The sequence below is a fragment of the Brassica napus genome, chromosome A7, assembly GCF_020379485.1.
Source record: "Brassica napus cultivar Da-Ae chromosome A7, Da-Ae, whole genome shotgun sequence".
In the NCBI taxonomy this organism is placed as follows: Eukaryota; Viridiplantae; Streptophyta; class Magnoliopsida; order Brassicales; family Brassicaceae; genus Brassica; species Brassica napus.
Genome location: NC_063440.1, coordinates 18040829 through 18061815, shown reverse-complemented (window position 1 = coordinate 18061815; position 20987 = coordinate 18040829). Strand labels below are relative to the sequence as shown.

Below are 20987 nucleotides of genomic sequence, written 5' to 3'. Positions count from 1 at the left end.
TTGTTTATGTCTTCTGGCCCGTTTCGTGGGTTTTGTTTAAATCCTGTTATGTTTGGGTTTCGGCCCTGGGCTTGGCCCATCTATTAATAAAAACAATTTGGGAAATAAAAAATCCTTGTCTTCTCATATGCTAAATTGAATGACTTCTTGATTTCTTCTTTATCTTCAATCTCAAAACAAATTGATTTTTGTATACTTTTTACATAGTGAATGTTAGAAATTTAGTGTACTAAACACTATAAAAAGAATCTGAAATTAATACGCTAGGTCTGATTTTATGAACATATGACTCCAGTTAAAATGTTTAAAAATGAAAGAAAATAAACTCTATCTATAACCACATTCTATGCTTTATGAATTTTTTTATACAGAATTGCTTATCTATGTATCCTCCCATCCCATTTAGTCCGAGTATGCATTTACATTATTAGTATTTTGTTTTTATCTCTTATACAATAAAGTGTTTGTCACATGCAAGAAAAAGCCAAATGATAAAGAAAATTGAAGTTTCATCATATGTCACAAGCACATTCAATTGGTGTATCTTGAAATAACAAGAAATATACAAAATTAATACTATATTTTTTTTTTTTTTTTGTAACTGGCTTACTTATATTAAAAACAGAAGAAACAAAAGATTACAAAAGCCCAATGGCTCTAGTGTTAGAGCCGAAGCCCAATTTAAAACTCATATAGTAGAACCCAAACCCATACAATTTGACCTTAGCCCACATTTGTCCTAAGCATGTTAATGAGAGAAGAGATGGTGATGAGACACGATGAACGATGATTTCAGACGACAATGGAAGGTTCCCGACCCCGAGCCTGAAAAAGACATGAAGCCAGTTGATGATTCAATCCCTCTTTACCCAAACCACCGCTGCATCATTTGTGAAGAACGCCTCGGGTTAGTTTCTCTGAAACTCTGTATTTTGTTTCTTATCTGGTGATCAATAATAGAGAACAATGAATCAAGTGATCGGAATTGATTTGCATGCAGGCGGTTGTTTCTCTCATTCCAAATCCAATAGAAGCATGCCTGCCACCCAAGGAGAGTCAGTGATCGCATAGTCGAAGCCACCGGTGAGAGCGATAACATCTGATTGAGGGAGTTGTCCCAACTTCTTTGTGGTACGATCCCACATCTTCCCGCAACGCGATTCCACAATTCAAAAGCGTAGCCACAATCCCAGTAAAGATGATCTCTCGATTCATCCGTTTGGTTACAAAGAAGACAAAGCGATGGTACTTGGAGACCCCAAGAGATCAAGCGGTCGCGAGTGGGGATCCTGTTCTGGACTACCAGCCAAGCATGAAAACTCTGTCGGGGTATACTTCTAGGACTCCAGATGACCTTTGCCCAGTTAACTTCTTCTACGTCGCCTCTGAGGTATTGATAAACTTCACCCGTGCTGAACTTCTCACTGCTTTTCCCATTAATCTTCCATACATATTGATCTGGCTGACTATTGAAATTGATAGTAGTAATGAATGTCAGAACCTGAAGTTGATTCTCTGTTCTTGCCGCAGGAAGTTGCCAAGTTCCATTGCGATAAAGTGAAGCCAGAGTTGCCTTTAGCGGGATCCCCAATCTTGATCTGCCTCCTTCCATATAGTCTTGGAGCTTCCCAAATGGACTCCAATTATCAATCCAGAACCGGCCATGCTCACCATTTTGGATTTGAATGTGAATTAAAGGGTAAGCCACACTTCTTAACTTGAGGAGTTTGTTTGCTAGCCAGGAGAATTTTTGGGAGGGGTTTGTGGTCCAATAGTTGCTTACGGACCCTTTTAATATGACTTCTTTGAACCAGGAAACCCACACAGAGTCAGGTCTAAAGAATAGGAGCCAGATCAGTCGCAGACAGCAAGCTTTATTCCATGTTAGTAGATCTTTAACGCCTAATCCACCTTCTTCCTTCGGTTTACAGACCGTAGTCCAAGCCACCCTCGCTGTGCTATGTGCGTCGAGGTTCCCTTTCCACAGAAAGGCACTACACATTGAGTTGATCTTCACAACACAAGCTTTTGGAAGCACAAACGAAGAACACCAGAAAGTGGTAATTCCCGCGATCACCGTTTTTATAAGCATTAGTCTACCCGAGAATGACAAAGTTTTTGTTGACCAGGAGGAGAAGCGGGTCTTGATTTGATGGAGAAGTGGCTCACAGCTCGCTAAGGACAGTTTCCTCGAGTTCATAGGGACTCCCAGGTATCTGAAGGGTAAGCTTCCACACGCCATCCCTGTTGACGCTTGAATGGTATTGATCTCCTCTTCTGTCATTCCTGAAGCAAAGAAACTCGTTTTTTGCAAACTGACAGCCAATCCAGAGCGATTTTCAAACTCCTTGAGCACTTGCAGCACACACTGGACAGATTCTATGTTTCCTTCAATGAAGATTAGGAGATCGTCAGCAAAAGACAGGTGAGTCAACTTAACTTTCTTGCAATTAGAGTGATATCTGAGCTTAGAGTTAGTTGCAGCTGCATTAAGCATATGGGACAGGCAGTTCATAGCTATGACAAACAGATATGGGGACAGCGGATCTCCCTGTCTAAGGCCTCTTGTTCCCTTAAAATACCCATTGACTGTACCGTTATAACCCACCATAAAACTCGTTGTGCAGATACAGGAATGCAGCCAGTGAAGCATCTGGTGCGGAATCCCCAAGCCTTGGAGACATGAGAAAAGAAAGTTCCACGACAGAGTGTCAAATGCCTTAGCTATATCTACCTTGATGGTAATCTTCTTCGAGCCTTTGTTTTTATGATATCCGTTTATTAGCTCGCTGGCAAGAATAGTATTTTCCAGTAGAAGTCTTCCTTTGACAAAAGCCGTTTGACTAGGCAGAATGAGTTTAGGCAGAATGGGCTTTAGTCTCTTTACCAGTAATCTGGAAATGACTTTGTAGACTGTGTTCAAACATGAGATTGGTCTGAACTCTGTGATTTCCGATGCTCCAGGGAACTTCGGGACTAGAGTGAGGATCGTGGCATTTGCAGAAGAAGGTAGGAAACCAGTGTAGAAGAAGTGAGTGATGGACGTGATCACCTCATCTCCTATTGTGCTCCATGCGGCCTTGAAGAATCCTGAGGTTAGTCCATCTGGTCCCGGTGCCTTGTTCGGGTTGAGCTTGAATATCATTGACCTTATTTCATCACCAGTTGGGATTCGCAGCATCTGCGAGGCTTGAACATGAGAGATTGAGAAGTCTAGGAGCGATTGGAACCACTCTGGCGTAGAGGGAGCGACTGGATTCACAAAAGAAGGTCCTAGTACAGAGCAGAAGTGTGATACAGCAAGGCTGCTCATTTCGAAGGGATCAGTCAACCAAGCTCCGGCGGGTGTGAGAAAAGCTCGAATGGCATTGTAGCTCGCCCTGACTTGGCAGATTCTAAAGAAGTAAGCTGTATTTAGATCACCTTCCTTTAGCCAATTTATTCTAGACTTCTGTCTGAAGAATAACTCCTCAATTTCCCTTAGGAAGTTCCACTTTTGGTGAAGTTCTCTTTCCGATTGAAAAGTGTCTGGACTCGGATCATTCAGCGCCTGTACCTGCACATTTTTTAGCAAACTGTGAGTTTCCACAACTCTCTCTTGAATCTTTGAATAATTTTCTTTGTTTATCCTCTTTAAATCACTCTTTATTTGTTTCAACTTCCAACACAGCTGTGTTAATGATTGCGAAGCGCTTCCAGCATGAATCCAAGCATCGTTTATCACCTGAGCAAACCCCGGGTGTTTGGTGAGATAGTTTTGGAATTTATCAGGGAAGGTTCCGGCTCTAGGGAGGAAGAGGGCCAGGTTTAGGAGACAGGGGGTGTGGTCAGACATTTCTTGGGCTAGGAACGAGGCTACAGCATGGGGGTAGGAGTCAATAGTGATGTTGTTAACGAGCAGTCTATCTAGTTTTTTCGCTGTAGGGCTCTCCGGTTGGTTGTTCGTCCATGTATGACAAGGACCAAGATACCTCAAGTCAAATAACCCCGCTTGTAGCAAACAATCCAGGAGTTGGTACATGGGATTATCTGTGAAGTTTACATCTGGGTTTGAGTGCTCAAAAGGGAATAGGATTTGGTTCAGGTCACCTCCCACCACCCAGTTTTTGTTTTCGAGATCAAGCGTGGAATGGGTAATGAGGAGTTCATTCCACAATTCCACTCTCTCGTCGCTTTGGTTGGAAGCATAGATAGCGGTGTAGTAGATAGGAGCCTGGTTAGGGATAGATAGGACGCATGTGATGCACTGTCTAGACTGGACCAGAATATGAACATCTAGAGGGTATTTCCAAATAAGTACAATGCGCCCATCTGGGTCTGATTGATGGTTTGATAGGTACTTCCAGCCAGGGCATATTTTAGATAAGATAGGGTTTAAGAAGGGTTCTTTAATATGAGTTTCTAATAGGGCACCAAAAAAGGGGTTTTGACTACTAATCCAATTTACAAAAGGTGGATGCTTGCTCGGGTCATTTAGACCTCGAACATTCCAAAAAAAGAGCTTGACACTCATAGGGAGGGAGAAAGAGGATCCTCAAGGCGAGGTCCTTTAGAATCAAAAGAAGAAAGTGTTTTTGAAAAGTTTAGATCAAGAGGGGGGGTAAGGGGAGGGTTAGGAAGTAAGGGGATGAGCGAATGGTTTAGGAGTAAGGGGGCAAATTGGTTAGAGGTTAACGGGAATGGGTTTAAAACAGATTCGGTGAAGGGGTTTGAAGAGGTGGTGGACGGAGGAGAGAAGGTAGGGGAGGATCTGGAGCGCTTAAGCGATGGTCTGGGTGCTTGGGTAGGTGAGGAAAAGGGGTTAGTGTTTACTAGGGAATTGGAAGGGAGAATAGGAAGAGTTGGAGCAAGGGAAGTGGATGAGGAAGGGGTTTGGAGAGATGGTAATGGGAGGTCAACCGGAGTTAAGGCTACAGAGCCTAAAGGGAGATCCTTAACAACAGGCAGGTATTTTTTGTGAAGTTTTCTAGAAGCCTTTGAAGGGGTAAAAGATGAATTGGGGTTTTTGGTATTTTGGGTGGTATTTTGGGTATTTTGTGGAGTTTTTTGGGAAGGCTTTGAGCGGGGTGTTTGTGGGAATTCTTTGGTTTTTTGAGTAGCAGTTTGCTCATTCGAAGGAGCTGTATCTTTGTCAGGGGGAGCTGGGAAGAAAGTGAGACAGTTTCGGATGATGTGACCGAGCTCGTGACAATGCGAGCAAGTAGGAGGAACCCATGGGTAGTGGACAGAAAGTTCCACAACTACCCCACTTTCCCTCTCAAACTCGACCACCTTAGGTAATGGTACAGTCAAATCCACTTCCACTTTGACATGACAAACTGTTAAGCTAACCAAGTTCCTTGTGAACTCATCAGTGTCTTTTGGTTCACCTACCAGTCCAGCCACCAAGCTTAGTCCTTCATCATGACGGAGATCAAGAGGAACTCCTGTGATGTGGGCCCATATCTGGATGGCTTTCAGAGGGGGGGTTGACATGGAATGGGTAGAGTTCCACTGGGCAGTATGTAACATAGAGTCCCCCACGTACCAGATGTTCTTTTCTAGTATCTTCTGCCTGAGGTAATCACTCTGAATACGCACAATAACTGATCGGTTCAGTGGGTTATTGTGGATCTCTAGTCTTTTACCTTTTCCCCACATGTAATTAAATACACTCTGTATCTGATTGAAAGGTGGGGACTTCCCATTGAAGTAGCAGATAATGAAGTCTTTATGAATATCTGCTCCTTTTTTGAAAACAGCATCAGGTATTACTACACGAGGCCTTCCAGTTGGAGAAACCGCAACAGGCGCAAGACGCTTCAAAGGCTTGTCTGCTGAGGCCCTGAGCTTTTCAATCAGAGTTTGGGTAGGGTTTAGAGAGTTCTCAGTAACGGGAGGGGTGGAAGATGGAGGGAGAGTTTGGTTGATAAGTAAGGGAGCCGGGGGTTGGGTTTCACTTTGGTTGGAAACAGTGTTGGTCTGGATGGAGGAGGCCGCTTTGTTGGTTTGAGTAGGTGAGGAGGGTTTGGACGGGAGTATCTGGTAGTGTTGTTGAAGGGTAGTTTCTGTAGGAAGGGTTTTGACTGTAGCAGTCTCAGATCTATTTTCTGTAACAGTGACAGAAGAAGATAAGGTTGGGTTACCTAGCTCTGTTTCCATTGCAATGGCACCAGTAGAGGTAGTTGATGGTAGCAGGTTCTCCGTAGAGGCCGCAGTAATGGTGGGGTTCATCAGCATCTTACGATGTCCCTTTCGAGAAGCACCAGCAAGAGCAGTTTTAGAGGTGGAATCAGTGAGGGAAGGGAATTCTACAGGGGAAAGAGGAGAGGATGGGTCAGGAGGGTCAGGGGGGAGGCCGGGAGGGGGTTCACCGGGCGCAAACGCCGAAGGATTCACACCGGAAGTGCGACCAGGCACATTCCACACAGGTTGCATTGGGAGTAGTGTCAGAGAGAGTTTGACAATTTGGATATTATGAAAATAATATCCTTTTTTATTAATACTATATTTAATCATCCTAAAACAAGTCAGAAAGAATTAACGAGTTTTCATGATGTGCATTCAAGAATGTATTTAAGGTTAAATTCACTATTTATTCATAAGGCTTTACACCGCAATTATTGTAAAAAAAATACTAATCAAGACCAGAAGAAATCAATATTGCTATATTATTAAAGAAAATATGTCAAAATCATGGTGATAAGTACAACACATGAATGATGATGATGAGAGTGAGGTGTCCAAGTCCAACGAAACCCTATTATAGACAGCTATTGAACTATCATAAACGACACCGTTTGTTGTTGCTTCAGGCTCAAGAAACCTAAGAACAGAGACAGTAGCAAAGTATGTTTTTGGGCTACTTGTAGGAAGAAGCTGCTTTGTCTTTCCGACCTGCGAGGATCATAGAGATCTGAAGGCCTCTGCTAAAAGCTTGGTTGAAAAGAAGACGAGCTTGGAACTCAGAAACAATAGGGAACCAAGACAGAACAGCTATTGGTGCAAAGATGACAAGCCCCATTATCTTCTCATAAGCTCTTCCCAGCTCCTTCACCGAGTCCCAAATCCCCAAAGCTTTGATAGGTGACCTCAGTACTTGCCCAATCTTAGATAAATAAATAAAAACAACAGTTATTATAATCAAGAACATGACGCTTATAAGTGTTGGTATTATAACATCTGAACTAGGGTTTTTATGAATCATTTACCAGAAGAATGGCCCAACCAGTTGGAAGAAAAGCAAGAATGGAAGCAGAGAGATCAGTGAGAGTGAGTTCACACACAACAAACAACACTGTCATGACTGACAAGAATCCTAGGAAGAGAAGTGCCTTAAGAATCCTGAACATTAGCTGAAAATCTGTTCCAAATTTTCTTCTTCCCATAGATACCATCTGAGGATCAAAGTAGAGTGAATTAAGCATAAGCATAAGCATTGAGATTAATGACTACATCATATAGTTAACTAAACAAGGAAGGATATGTGAAACCTTTAGCACAAGTAATGATGTGAGCAAAACCACCCAAGAGAGTCCATAAACCTAACAAAAGAGGATGAGATTATCAGACCATTGACCAAACCGAAAGATGCAAAAAGACAAATGATGAACTCTTTTTATTACCAAAAAGCTTTTGCTGTTCTGAGAGATATTGAGCTGGTAAACAATCCCATACTGATAAATGAAGAAGCGAAGAGCAAGTGTGATCTCCAAGATCCTCCCTCTAATATTAGTATGTTTGAGATATTCTTGCTCTACACTCCACCAAGATTCCCAGCTTTTATCAACTGGTATACCTATACCACCACGATCATCCAACCATCGTTTCCAATCAGTCCAATCATCAACCGTCTTTTGCCACTCAAACCCTGAAGGATTGAATATGAACGGCGCAAACAACCAAGAACCAACCATGAACCACATGGAGACTGTTATGTATAGATAAAGGTTTGAACTCCGGTATGAATGACCATAGACTTGATAAACTATCAGCAACAGAAGTAGCTCTAGTCCCTTCACAAAGTGACTTCTCGAGTATAACCTATAGTTCTCAGCAAACTTGGCGTGGAACACAACAAAGCCACGACCCGTTGGTCTGTATTTGGACCCGCCGTGTAAGATTGTTCTCCCGTAGTAATGTGACTTTGTCCCAAGCTGGAACGTGAAGAACACGGAAGCTAGTTGCAGCTGCATTATGAAGAAATCGACAATAGCCGAGCGAAAGCCTTCCTCCAAGCCTATCTCCATTACCATAGGCAACACCATCAAGAACCCTAGCTGAAATATTGACTGTGTAGCTAGAGCCTGCTCAAGAGCAGCTAGCTGATTCGGGGTTGCGAGCCTTAAGATCTCTTTCTCTGCTCCACTCATGACCATGTACATACGACCATACAAGAATGCATAAACCGTAATCACCGTGAGCTGAAAACAAACACAAAACTTAGCCCTAAAAGGTTTACTTGGGAAGGAAGAAAGATATTAATTTGTGGGAACATACCATGCTACTGAAGTAGAATCCAATTGTCGTGAAATAGAATGAGAGCATCCTGTAAAAGTCGAACCTATGTCCTAAACGGTAAACATCACGACTTAGTGTTTGCTCACCATTCCCATTTGCTACTTTCGCTTCGAAAATGGAGATAGGGTTCAACCCCACATCTCGTCCCTTTCCAACTTGAATGTACTCATGATGTGTAACGTATCCACCACGTAAAGTTGAGTTGAACCCTACATGCATTGATAAAATCAGCATATATAGCTTAATGATTAAAACATTTAGAGAACAAATATGCATGTTACCTCCGAAGATATCTTCACTCAAGTTTATCACTTTAGAAGCCTTGCTCACACCACCTCTTGTTATGTGAAAGATTCTGTCAAATATGTCAGGATGGCCATAATGGAAACGGACCCTGCACCGATAAAAGGAACAATGAGTTAATCATGAAAGATAGTCTTGGGAATATTATCAGAAACCCAAAAACTGAATCCCAAACAAAAACCGGACCGAAACTTACAAAAACCCGAATGATTCCTATTTCTCTAAACAAGAAAACAAAAATCAAGGAACAAAAAATTGAATGGATACCCAATTTCTCATATACTAACTACATAACTAAAATATAATTTATAAAAAAAAATTATTCTATAAAAAAAACTTGAATATATTTGGTTTTTCGGATTTAACTCAGGTTCTTGGTTTTTTGTCGGTTTTATGTTTAAATCTTAATCAAATCCGAATTATATGTAATTTGATTCCGTTTCGGGTTACATAAAAAATAGAAAACCAACCCGAACCCAAGCTGAAAACCTAAAATGCAAACATAGTTCTTTCTTTGAATGAGACTCCACTCATTCTTGATTTAACCATTGTGTCATAAACGAACATACCTCAGAGGATTTGCCAAGATTCTTTGGCCAATAGTCACGAAGCTACTCTCTTGATTGGACATGAACCAAGCTAATGAAGAAACACTATACCAAGAAAGGGAGAAACATAAGAATACAACATGATTATGCATGTTTTACAAACTGATATATCTTGCAAGGCGGGTGTACCTTCCGGTAAATATATGTTCTCTGAGACCCAAAATGGTTGGCTTGCGTCTACCAACACGCTCCTTTTTAAACTCCTCCAACACATTTCTTAGTTTGAAAGCTTCTTCAAAGTAGTTGTCCTGCACAGAGTCACTAATCATGAGGATACAATACTTAAATCTACTGTTATGAGAATGAAGAAGAGTTACATACTTGATTCATATCTATAGTTTGCAGCGCTTCACCACGTGTGAATATGATGGCATGGTTTTGATTCTCAGGCTTTCCTTCACCAATTTCAGCTGGTGGACCAGGAAGCTTGATACGGTAGATTTCCTAAGGATGTGACACGTTAAGAAGAATGACATATATAATCTATAATTTCTTATATGATACAAGTTTCTTGTACCTCATCAAACTTAGCACCTCCTTTGAGAAGTACAGAGTAAAAAACCTTAGGAGATTTAGCATCTGCTGTCTCTTCCCTCTCATCAACATAAGCAACCCGTAGTGATGGATATCTAGGAAAAAAATGACATGGTTAGAGAACAAATATCAAGCGATAACTTTCATTGAAATGTAACTGAACTCATCATACTTCAGCATGAGCTGCAGAATGTTTGTGTAGCAACTCCTGTTGTGTATATCACCAGACTTTTTCTGGTTCCCATAAACCTGACAAGAGACAACATAAGTGAACTTGAGATCTGCAAGAGCTTTAGCACGTTCCAGGAAAGCCTTCTGATGCTCATCATTGGATGCCATGGCCTGATGTACACTGAACTTGGCTGCAAGAAGTAGCAAAAAATAGTAAGTTGAAGAATCTCATGTTTTGCTTATAAATTAGTAAACCACAAACCGTTTTCCCCTGCAACTTCTTGGTAGCATTGAAGCTCCAGAGCCTGCCTATAGTACATCATACCCCTAACTGGAAAAAGTGATCAAAGAGACAAAGATTAATATATGCATCTAGACAAAGTAATACTTAAGAACAGTATGATTTATTTTTTGAGCATTAGTACCTGTTCTAGCTAGCGTTTGACCTCTGTAAGATACCCACTCTCTAAGGAACTCTGACTTGTCTTTCTCAAGAAGCTTAGGATCATTTAGCCGATCCAAAAAATTGGTCCACTCATCTAGTTCAAAATAAGATCAACTCAATAAACTTGAATATGTTAAAAATAAAATTGCTGGTCATGTCAAGAGTCAAGAATCAAGAATGTACCAGGATATATCTTTTGTAGGTAAAACAGTATTGAGATCCCATCTTCATTCTCCTTGTTAAGCTCCTCTTCTGAATATAGAACATCTTCTTTGTAGTAAGGAGTTAAAACACTGAACATGAACAAAAACAATGTGTATAATTCAGATACAGAAAGAAAAAATATAACACCCTTTAAATAGACAGTCCATAGCATATTTGTAGTTCACCTGAACGAGAGCATATCTCGTATTCTTGGAGCATTAGGCATATTCATGAAAAGAGAATTAGCAAAGAATGTGATACGGCGACGAGCTTCCAAGTTTTGAGGAACATTTATTGCAGATTCTTTGACAGACAAGAGCAAATGAAGCCGAACAACCTACAAAGAAGTAGTCAGATATCATGTTAGATGTTGCCGTTACACCCAAAAACATTCACATGATGATTATTAGTATGCTCATTGAATGTTACCTTGTCCCTCCAGCGTTTGTCCTGTATGAGATGAATATTAATCTTCTCAAACCTCTGTTCCTTTTTTTCATTCTTGACGTCAGGAGAATGAATACGAGCCCTTTCAACAATTCTACAACAAGAACAAACAAGAGGACTTTCATACACTATACTTCTGATGTCACAATGTATCTTTCTATCTATCTGATGATAATACTTACTCATGACCATTAACCAAGAGATCTTGAGTGATGATTTCAATAACATCCTGGAAGACATTAATTAACTGAGACTTGTAAGTCCCCTCGTCTTCATAGTCACTTAACTGTTAACAGAACATAAGCATGAGAAACAGTTCCAAAGCATTAGTTACATGTGTAAAGGTCTAAAAATGTAGTGAATGAGTGAACTACATATTCTAAACATTACCAAGATCCTTAGAAACTTCTCCAGCTTATCACTAAGGAGTGTTAACCCACTCATCCTGAAATCATATATGAATCTCTGCTTCTCTATGCTCATGTCCACTTCTGAAAATACCTGATTCATCACCCTGATTCAAAGAGGTAAACATGTGAAGTCATGAAGGTAGGGCGCAAGATTTCATAAGATGATTAGGGTGAAGCTGGTTTGGTTTTACCTTCTATCCGCTTCATCTTCAAGTAGAGCGGAGATGATCTTCTTCAATGTTTCATAGCTCTCAGTAACAGCATAATGCATGTAGCTATCACTTGTAACCTTTCTAAATAGTTCAGCATCCTCTTTTCCCTTGAAATCTTTTGCCATTTTCACAGCAATGGGAATCTACATAGTTGAAGAGATATGAATGATCCTAACTGAAATAATCACTTATGCATAATAACAAAAGAGTTGATAACTCATGTATTTTTGATCAATGAATCCTCGTTTGCTACTAAAGCGAAAACAAGTCTTCCACAAACACCGATGATTTTTTACCTTACTAGCAAGCAAGAAAGGTGGCCATTGGATGACAGATACATCACCAGAAGAAGACGGTACGAGCAGCAAGTCCCTATCTCTGAGTTACAACATGAATAGGAAACGTTACATTACTTGCCTTCTTGATGTACTGAACAAAAACACTACAGTGAAAAGAGTGTTTGTTCTAAAGAATAGAGTCTTAACCTGTCACTAATCTTATCCTCACGTCTCATAGAGATTATGAACTCGTTCCACACTTGGGAGAAGTTAGTGATTTTTTTCTGGTCCCCAAAGTCATCCTATAGTTTACATAGACCATTGATCAATGACAGACAAGAAAAACATATATAGATGTGATCCACCTTCTTACAAGTATAAAAGTACTTATATGTAAGTTTGAGATATGTAAGTACAGTAAATTATATTTTAAGAAACTTAGTACCGCATGTTTTCTATTTGCATCTTCTGTTGGCATTAGGGTGCGGCTGAAGGCAATTGGTATTGACTCAAATCTAGACCGCAACATCCCAAGAGTCCGTATCTATGAAACACCAAACGTGATCAAGAAGTAGATATAGTACTAGAATCTAACAAGTAACTAAAGTTCCTTCAAGGGTACACTAGATTGCACAAAAAAAAGATCACTTACTTCTCCCAAATGACTGAAGGCCCCATGTATGCCTCCAAACAGTGTGGAAAAAATAGCGTACCATATTTGAGCATCCATCAGGTAAACCTACTCAGAATATAACACATGTAAATAAGTAAGGTATTTAAGTGTTTCAAAAGATATATATATATATATATATATATATATAAGTTAGCTATATTCATATATAACAACATTTGTTTGTTTCTTGGGAGCTTTTTTAATCTCTACTTACCAGTACAATCGGAGCCCATACAGCAATAACCACTCCAACATTGTTATTTGCTATATAAAAATCATGAGTTAGTCAAACCAAGCGACATTGCTACAAGAAAAAGAGGATAACATGAAAACTTACCATATGGGAAAAACTCATGCCACTGGTAGTTACGGATGTGCAAATTCATTATCATCTTTGTTGGTTTAATAAGAGGTAGTATCTGTTTGCAAGATATAATGATAGTACTCATCAATGCTTTAAAAAAACACTGTAGGAAGACTCAGCAAGGGTACAATGTGAAAGGAGGACATATTGAAGTAGAAAGAGACCATCATCTAAGAACTGTATAACCAAATAGAATATATATATATATATATATATATATATATATATGTGTAATGTCTGGTCTAAAGAAAAAAAAAATGTCTGGTCTAAAGAGTTGCTAGACATAGATATCAAGAAATGATACCAAACTTTTATATAGAAAAAGCTCACATAACAGAGATGAATTCATAGCTCTCATATGTATCTAGAGTAATTATAGGTTGAAGAGAGTAAGACAAAGGCAAAATCCAGACCTCCACATAATAGTTGAAAGAAAGCTTGCTGATCAGTAGCATAATCCAGAAGGAGGTATACCTGTGCATAAATAAGTTAGGCTACATGAGAACATGCTAGTAAAAGAGTTCAAAAACCTTTATGAAGTTAGATAATGATAGCAAAAAACGTGGTGATCACTCACTTGAAAAGAGAGAGCATGTCCTCATGCATACCTCTTCCAACGTATAGTTTTGGCTACAAATCATAAAGAAACAAAGATGACAAAATTAAAAAAAAAACTGTATTCTTAAGAATCACAAGATGAATTTAAGACTTGCCTGAGACCACCACATGATAAGCTTGATAACTCGCATGTCTGAACACTCCATGACTCTCCTGAACGGTGGAACGAGGAACAAGAAAGCGGCTAGTATGTTTGGTAACACATAGAATGAAACTGCATAGTTATAAAAAGACTTGTCCTTCCAGTCCCCAGTCCAAGTGCTGAAGAACTTCACAACTCCACTTGGGCGTTGGACAGATTTTGCATAAGCAATTGGGAGCAGCACAGCCCACATAGCTGCTACTGCTAGTTTCAGAAGGTAACGCAGTATCTGGGACAACTTGAAATTCTTCCAGGCATTAAAAGTAAGGATGATATCCAATGCAGCTATACAATGCAAACATGACAAGGAACTCCATTAGAACATCAAATAAGAAAAAAAACTCTTAATTGGGATACAAGAAAATGCTATGGGAATCATCACTACCTTGTAAAAGAGTCAGATATGCTGAAGTAATGAAGACGGTTAACACTTTCTTGAAGATATCCTTGTCAAAAATTTCACCCAGAGATCCAGAACCATTCCATCCTACTATTACCATAGCCTACAAAAGACAACAAGTCTGATCATTTGAAAAACGGTTTGTTTCCAGACAAATATCGACTCTTTTACATATAAAAACTAAGTATGACCTGAAAAGCCATGACAAAGAATATCCACATTCGATCAAAATCTCTGAAGAGGTTCCAGAATGTGCGGACTTCAACAAAGTTGGTCTTAGGCTTTCTCTTCCCGTAAGTGACTTGATTCAGCCTCTGCAATACATTAGACCTACAACGATTATGTTTCTGTAGTATATTTGTGCTTTCTATCTTGAGCCATAGAAGGTAAGTATATGTAGCTGTGTCTACATCAATATATCAAAAAAAAACATGTGAAGAAAAATCACACAGCTTAAGAACAAAAATGAAAAACCTCGTTCTGTGGAGTTGACTCATCAGAGTTTTGGAAAAAATCTGCATTAGGGTCCAGAGGCCATCCTATCTTGAAGCATTTTCTAGACCTTCAATACACAAGGGAAGCTGACAATGAGAAACCACATCAACTAGTCATGTCTAGATAATAGTTAAGCAACTCACCAAAAGTATTCATTCAAATCATCATAGTTTCTCCATTGTGAATGGCTTGCTGTGCCACCCTTGTTCCTTCTTGCTTCCTTCTCAAGGTAAGTACAATCACTTTTAAAATTCAAAAGACAATGTCTAGTTCTTAACAACATGAGTGGCATTGATATACTTACATTGCGTATGACTTGATAGATAGGAGTTATAACATTTCTCAGAAATGTTTCTTCATCAATTATCTCTCCTGTTTCATATGCCTCACCACTTACAGCTTCAACATTGCTAAACAGAATCCCATAGACATCATTTGCCATCTTAAGAACAATAGCAAAGAAAACAAAGAAGAAGAAAAAAAAAGCATTTTAAACCATCCAGAATATGAAGAAAGCTAAGGAACATATGCAAAATCTAAATTAGAAAACTTACATGGTGAAAAATATAGCAGATACACTCAGGCATGAATCTAACATTTGAGGCTTCACCCCATATTAAAAGGTACAGAGAAATATAGATAAGCTGCAGCTGTTGCACATCACAGTCTGGTGGAAACCTTTAGAGAACCAAGTTGAGACATCCAACATCAGATAGTGTGAACAATTAAGATCATATAAAATATATTGGAACTTGTCACATAATCTTGATCACATACTTGAGATTGGGCTCACGGTGCAAATATTTACACCATGAGTAATAGTTTTTAAACGTTTTGTCCATCAACTCGGTGACTGTGCTTGATTTCAACTACAAGAAAACTTACAGCATTACTAACCAACCATAAAAGGTAAAAAGAAGATGTGTTAACACTCCCTACAACAATGCGCTCACCCCATCATATTCTTCATCAGTTCTGTTTCTAATATCAGCATTAGCAAGAAGCAGTATGATGTGCTCCCTCTGATTCGCCACACTCCCTCTCTATTATAATCACCATATGAAAACACTACATGATCTAGCAAATCATCATAACAACAATACGAGTTATACAAAATAAACACATTACCTGAAACCCAAACTCAGAAGCAAGCCATTCAAGTATGTCATTGAAACGTCTACTTCTAGCCTTGCGCATTTCATCAGGTGCATTAGATGGCATATGAACTCTTCGTTTAGGAAGGTTGCGCACATTACGAACCGCACTGAATGCAGCCTTGACCTATTTGTTACAGTACATATAACATGACAAAGTGTACATTACTAATCGAGTATATGTATACAAACAAGACGCACCTCAGGAAGTTCCACAATAGCTGGTTTAGTCCCAACAGCATACAAAGGAAGAATGTTGTAGTGCTCATATCTATCCCTCTTCCTTTCAACTTCTTCCGCATATCTACGTGTCTAAAACAGTGAAACAATTGCATAAGAAAATGAGGCTTCACACAGAGGTATCTAAACCAAAGTATCATTACCTCATAATCCACTTTAGGAGAAGGTACAACAGTCTTCAGAACATCATACAACACCGAAGCGATTTGATAAAGCCTTGCCATCTCTTCTCTACAGTAAAGAAAAAAGACCAAGAACGTAAGACCAGGGGTTAATATAATATAACCAAGTTCAGCTTATAAATATTTTGGCTGCACTCACGGTTTTCTTGATGTTTCTCCTTCTTTGATATACTTCTCATAGAAGTTTTGGTAGTATGCCTGAATCTCTCTAGGATCGCTTTTTGCAAGCTGAGGCTTTGTTTCCACTTCTTCCTTTATTTAAAAAAAAAAACAAAGACTAGTGTAAGCTATTGGAGAAACCATTACATTAAGCAAGTATATGTGTATATATATATATATACCTTCTCCAGCCTATGTAGAAGATAGGTCTTAAACTGGCGAACACCGCGTCCACTTGATGTATCATCCATCCTATGAGCCTTCTCAAACGCATGGAAGCGACCTAACATAACATGAAGCAGAGTGTTACACAGAAACAAACCAAGAGTGACTCATCATATCTTCTCAAGAGTCGACATAGAAACTGGCTAAAGCAAAACAAGAACTCTTCTTATTAGATATATAGTAACAAACAGAAGAAACATAAACATAACCAAGAGGACTCATCATATCTTTTCAAAGAGTGGACTCACAGAGATAAGCAACTCGAGGATTATCCTTCTCGATTTCATTAGCAACGCGAAGAATAGGAGCAATAGAAGCGAGAGAAGAAGGAACAAGCTCGCTATCCATGGCGCTTGCATCTTCGTTTGGTCTATCAATCATCATAGTGGTTGCACGAGAAGGAGCAGCCCTTCTGGACAGAGACCGAGGCAGCTCCGCGGTTCCACTTGAACTAGCTTCCATGGCCAACCGTGAGTAAGAACAATCTGTTACAACCAAGTTGCTTTGGTCTAGTGGTATAGGAGCTCCAGCTGGAGTGCCCGCCCCTGGGTTCGAGCCTTGGCCACTGCGGAATTTAACATATGGGCTGCAGCATCCGAGACCGAAGACCGTTACACGGTGAGCCACATGGTGACGCCCTGGCAGCGTCCATGCTCACTTCGGTCTCTAGTCTGGACCACCTCGGTGGGGCCAGGATACTCGGTTAGCAAAAAAAAAAAAAAAAAAGAACAATCTGTTACTCCCTCCTCTCCAAACAACTCAAACTCAGAAACCTCTTGGTCAATCAAATCAAACAATGTCACTGAAAACAAAGTAACAAGAGAGTATGATAATTGATCTCTCCTTTTGTAATCACTTTATAGAAAACGCAAAGATAAAAGAGATCAATAAAGAAAAGAAAAAAGAGTTTCCTTACGAGAGATTGTTTAATTTTTAAATATGTGTCTGCTTTTTAGCTTTTTCCCTCGCTTTTTCTTTTACTTTTTTTGTTTTCTCTTGTTAGGTTTGGTAAGAAGCTGTCTTGAATTCTTTTGCTTAGCGAGGAAGGTGACAGTGGAGGGAAGACAAAACAGGAATGACTTATGACAACAAAATTAAAATGTCATTTTTTCTTTTTCGTTTTATAAGAAAATTGCTATACGTAAACCAAAAAGCAGATCAATGAGACTGTTCCAATAAGTTACTAAGAAGTAAGAACATATGTGTATCCACAAGCCTCTCCACACATCATGCAACTAAAACTATAAAGAAATCAAAGAAACATATATACAGAGATTCCTCCCATTCTATCTTTTATAAACACACTCTTGTCTTCCAAGGCCACGCAGATAGAGAGAAGAAAATGAGCTTGTTTCAACTTTAATTTCACTCCAGCACAACACCATATTCAGGCTATAGATCCAGTACGCAACTCCACGAGGTTTTTTTCTCGGTAACAAGAGAAGAACATTAGATGATTTTCACTTCAGGCTATGGCTATGATGTCTCTTTTGGTTCATATTGGACTTGCCTTAGAAACCTGCAACACCGTGTCCAACCAAACCCATGTGAACTGACCTCCCTAACTAAAACTATATTTATTTAATACATGTGTTTGTTGGTTGTTTACTTTACCCTAAGTTTGGTGTTGGTTATGTTCGTAATTTTAGATGATGAAGAGAAGTGTGTACCTGATTTTTTGAAACAGTTGTGGAGGTCCACTGCTGAGGAGGCTGCCTTGGAACAGCATCGTAGTTGACATAAGTGATTCTTGTTTGTTCTTCTTGTCTACTCACCATGTTTTGAGGGGGTAACTCCCGCAACACCCATAAAACGAAAGCCAATGGTAAGGTCGAACCTGTCAAAAAAACAAGTTCTTATCAAATAATACTACATTTGAGGTCTTAGAAGACGGCAAAAAAAAAGATAATTAAATGATGGTAATACTTTACCTATGAAATAGTATATGATCAGAAGAACCAATGCCTTGATGCCGTGTAACTTGTTTGGGTTCCAATGATAGAAGAGCTGAGATCACAAGTTGTTTTTTTGGTTAAAGCATATTGACAAATGTTAGATCTATAGGTTTATAGATATGTTTTTGGTAATAATGTCTTACCGGAATGTGTGTGAGAAGAGCGATTAAAGAGCTCACAGTGAAACATACAACTGAGACGCCTGCTAAACCGGATACCTATAGATGGTGAAAATATACTCTCAATGTTAAGGATGAGACTGACTATCTGCAAGGAACCAAAACCTTGGGAAGCCAATAAGAATCATTAGTTACCTTTCGCATCTCTGATGAAACTTGTTCAGACCGGACCTTCCTTAGGTTAAAGAACAGACGCATGCCTAGAGAACATAAAAGAGTCTGTGAATTTATGCTAGTAGATCAAAGCCCAATAGTCATATGCCATAAAACTTGTTAATAACTGACATATTCGAAATGCTAAACGATTAAAGTGCAACAGCACTCAAACAAGTAAAGAAATGAAGCAATCACTCACCATAGAAACATAGTCCTCCTCCAGTGATTAGGAGTATTGAAGCAAAAATATCTACATACACCTACACAGTACAAAAGGTAAGTTTATAAGAAGACCAAGAACTTTTATGAATAGCAACGTGTGATTGTAGCACATTACCTCAGCCAATAATGAAGGATCTGCAGAATTATCTCCGGAAGCAATCCAGATAAGGATTGCAAATGATATCATTAAGATGAACACAAGAACAACCGCCTAGCAAAAAAATAAGATAATTTGTAAGGATTGGTTTGCGTTTAACGACTTAAGAAGACACAAAAGCTATTACATACGGCGACAACAAACTTCTGTCGTGTGCCGACATGAATGCCATGGAAAGAGCAACACTTTCTGCGATCACTTGCAGTCGAAGAACCTGGTTTGCTCTTGGCTTTTTCAAGCAACACTTGCTGGACGCTGTTTTCCTCATCATCGTCATCCTCTTCCTCTCCATTTCCCTGATGGCAAACATCTACCCTATAATATTAAAAAAGTATCTCTGTCTTATCTGTAAACAAGTACTATTACATAACACGACCAGGTTTTACAGTAATGACAATATACGAACCAGAAAGAGAGAAGCAGGAGAAAAGTTGCAAGAAACAGAATCTTGGGAAAGGCTGCAAGTACAATGCGATACATTAGGGACGGACTAAACATACACAAACCATAACAAGAGGATATAATTAATTTTTACCCATAAGCAGAAAACCGAATGCGTTGGACCAATGATGCCACCTTGTGCAAGTTGCTATAACCGCAGCCACAAAATAAACAAGAGAACCTGCAAACAGATCTTCTTATTCACAGTCTCTTTATATTATCTCTGTTGAGGAATGTCCCGAGGGCTTACCAGTGTTTGAGGAGCCAATCATAAGATGAAGCACCTGCATATAATCCATTGATGGATGTGTTTAGATACATACAATGATAAGTAACAAGAACTATATCATTATAACGTAAAGTAGAGCCAAGACTATACCTTTTGGCGTGTCCATCCAACTCGTTTATCCCGCCTGTGAAACCGACTTAACTGAAAGTATAAGAAGTTGGCAGCCAAGATAAATCTTATAAAGCCCCAAAACCAACAAAACAAGAGATAATAAGACTCTTTTTCATTACATACGAACCATAGAATAAAAAATCTTAATCTATTACACTCTTAACACTTTTGAAAAGAAAGGTTTCTACTTTCTAGTTTCTATAGATAATTCGTATCGGATTCAGATTCCGAGAATCAAATCTAAAGACACACTCCAGCTCGGTGAGTTCTTATTCAAAGAGTTGACCTGAAGCTTAAAGGTCAACCACAACGACAAGAACAGACACAGCTCTACAGACTACAATCAACCCAATTCACTGAACTCATAAAAAGACGAAACCTTTGAAGTCAAATTCACGTAGAATAAGAAGAAGATTAAGAACCTGAAGGAATGCGATGAAGGCGAGAGCGCCGTCGATTAAAGCAAGACAGAGATTGACGGCGATGAAGCTCGGAGCGTAGCATTTGTCAGTCTTCGATTCGAAAAGCGTTCTTGTGATCGTCATCGAGAATCCTCTCTTTCTCGATCCTCCTTGAGATCGAAATGCCCGAGATTTCAGGTTTGTAGAGAGAGAGAGAGAGGATCGAAGAACACCGAGAGACAGACAGATGGTTGTAGGAGATGGGTTGGGTCCGGTCTGAAATATTATTATTTTATTACTATCTCATTACATT

General features: G+C 39.3%; 3 protein-coding genes across 3 annotated transcripts; all 3 read right to left on the bottom strand.

The window, feature by feature from the left end:
* Positions 1-1013: 1013 nt before the first annotated feature.
* Positions 1014-6417, bottom strand: LOC106350642. The gene is made up of 4 exons (XM_013790501.2): positions 4813-6417; positions 3725-4255; positions 1250-3556; positions 1014-1145 (listed from the first exon to the last, which is right to left on the bottom strand). The coding sequence occupies exons 1-4, from the start codon at positions 6415-6417 to the stop codon at positions 1014-1016; spliced, it is 4575 nt and encodes a 1524-aa protein (XP_013645955.2).
* Positions 6418-6633: 216 nt separating this feature from the next.
* Positions 6634-17646, bottom strand: LOC106353165 (putative callose synthase 6). Its single transcript, XM_048735637.1, has 43 exons — positions 17497-17646; positions 17012-17248; positions 16721-16821; positions 16519-16631; positions 16341-16428; positions 16159-16269; positions 15932-16084; positions 15757-15846; positions 15581-15672; positions 15358-15481; positions 15108-15245; positions 14947-15023; positions 14783-14870; positions 14500-14622; positions 14294-14411; positions 13862-14193; positions 13726-13778; positions 13562-13622; positions 13122-13203; positions 12999-13048; positions 12764-12850; positions 12557-12655; positions 12319-12413; positions 12130-12211; positions 11813-11976; positions 11602-11725; positions 11394-11497; positions 11194-11305; positions 10950-11101; positions 10744-10853; positions 10541-10654; positions 10378-10446; positions 10117-10306; positions 9928-10039; positions 9732-9854; positions 9540-9658; positions 9372-9455; positions 8781-8893; positions 8479-8708; positions 7605-8402; positions 7473-7523; positions 7191-7376; positions 6634-7087 (listed from the first exon to the last, which is right to left on the bottom strand). The coding sequence occupies exons 2-43, from the start codon at positions 17223-17225 to the stop codon at positions 6842-6844; spliced, it is 5772 nt and encodes a 1923-aa protein (XP_048591594.1). The 5' UTR covers positions 17226-17248; positions 17497-17646; the 3' UTR covers positions 6634-6841.
* Positions 17647-17917: 271 nt separating this feature from the next.
* On the bottom strand, positions 17918-20952 carry LOC106353167 (tobamovirus multiplication protein 1-like). Its single transcript, XM_013792868.3, has 13 exons — positions 20696-20952; positions 20253-20303; positions 20124-20157; positions 19968-20054; positions 19839-19890; positions 19564-19747; positions 19391-19486; positions 19253-19313; positions 19033-19097; positions 18862-18936; positions 18695-18770; positions 18434-18600; positions 17918-18282 (listed from the first exon to the last, which is right to left on the bottom strand). The coding sequence occupies exons 1-13, from the start codon at positions 20816-20818 to the stop codon at positions 18259-18261; spliced, it is 1095 nt and encodes a 364-aa protein (XP_013648322.2). The 5' UTR covers positions 20819-20952; the 3' UTR covers positions 17918-18258.
* Between the last annotated feature and the right edge of the window lie 35 nt (positions 20953-20987).

Coding starts and splice junctions, on each gene's coding strand:
- LOC106353167 (XM_013792868.3), bottom strand. CDS start 20,818: ATGACGATCACAAGAACGCTTTTCGAATCGAAGACTGACAAATGCTAC. Junction 20,158..20,252: donor TTGGATGGACACGCCAAAAG/GTATAGTCTTGG, acceptor GATTATATGCAG/GTGCTTCATCTTATGATTGG. Junction 19,098..19,252: donor AGGAGGACTATGTTTCTATG/GTGAGTGATTGC, acceptor TATGTTCTCTAG/GCATGCGTCTGTTCTTTAAC.
- LOC106350642 (XM_013790501.2), bottom strand. CDS start 6,417: ATGCAACCTGTGTGGAATGTGCCTGGTCGCACTTCCGGTGTGAATCCT. Junction 3,557..3,724: donor AACACCCGGGGTTTGCTCAG/GTGATAAACGAT, acceptor AAAAATGTGCAG/GTACAGGCGCTGAATGATCC. Junction 1,146..1,249: donor TGATCTCTTGGGGTCTCCAA/GTACCATCGCTT, acceptor CGTTGCGGGAAG/ATGTGGGATCGTACCACAAA.
- LOC106353165 (XM_048735637.1), bottom strand. CDS start 17,225: ATGGAAGCTAGTTCAAGTGGAACCGCGGAGCTGCCTCGGTCTCTGTCC. Junction 10,040..10,116: donor ATTCTGCAGCTCATGCTGAA/GTATGATGAGTT, acceptor TTTTTTTCCTAG/ATATCCATCACTACGGGTTG. Junction 9,855..9,927: donor GAGGTGCTAAGTTTGATGAG/GTACAAGAAACT, acceptor TCACATCCTTAG/GAAATCTACCGTATCAAGCT.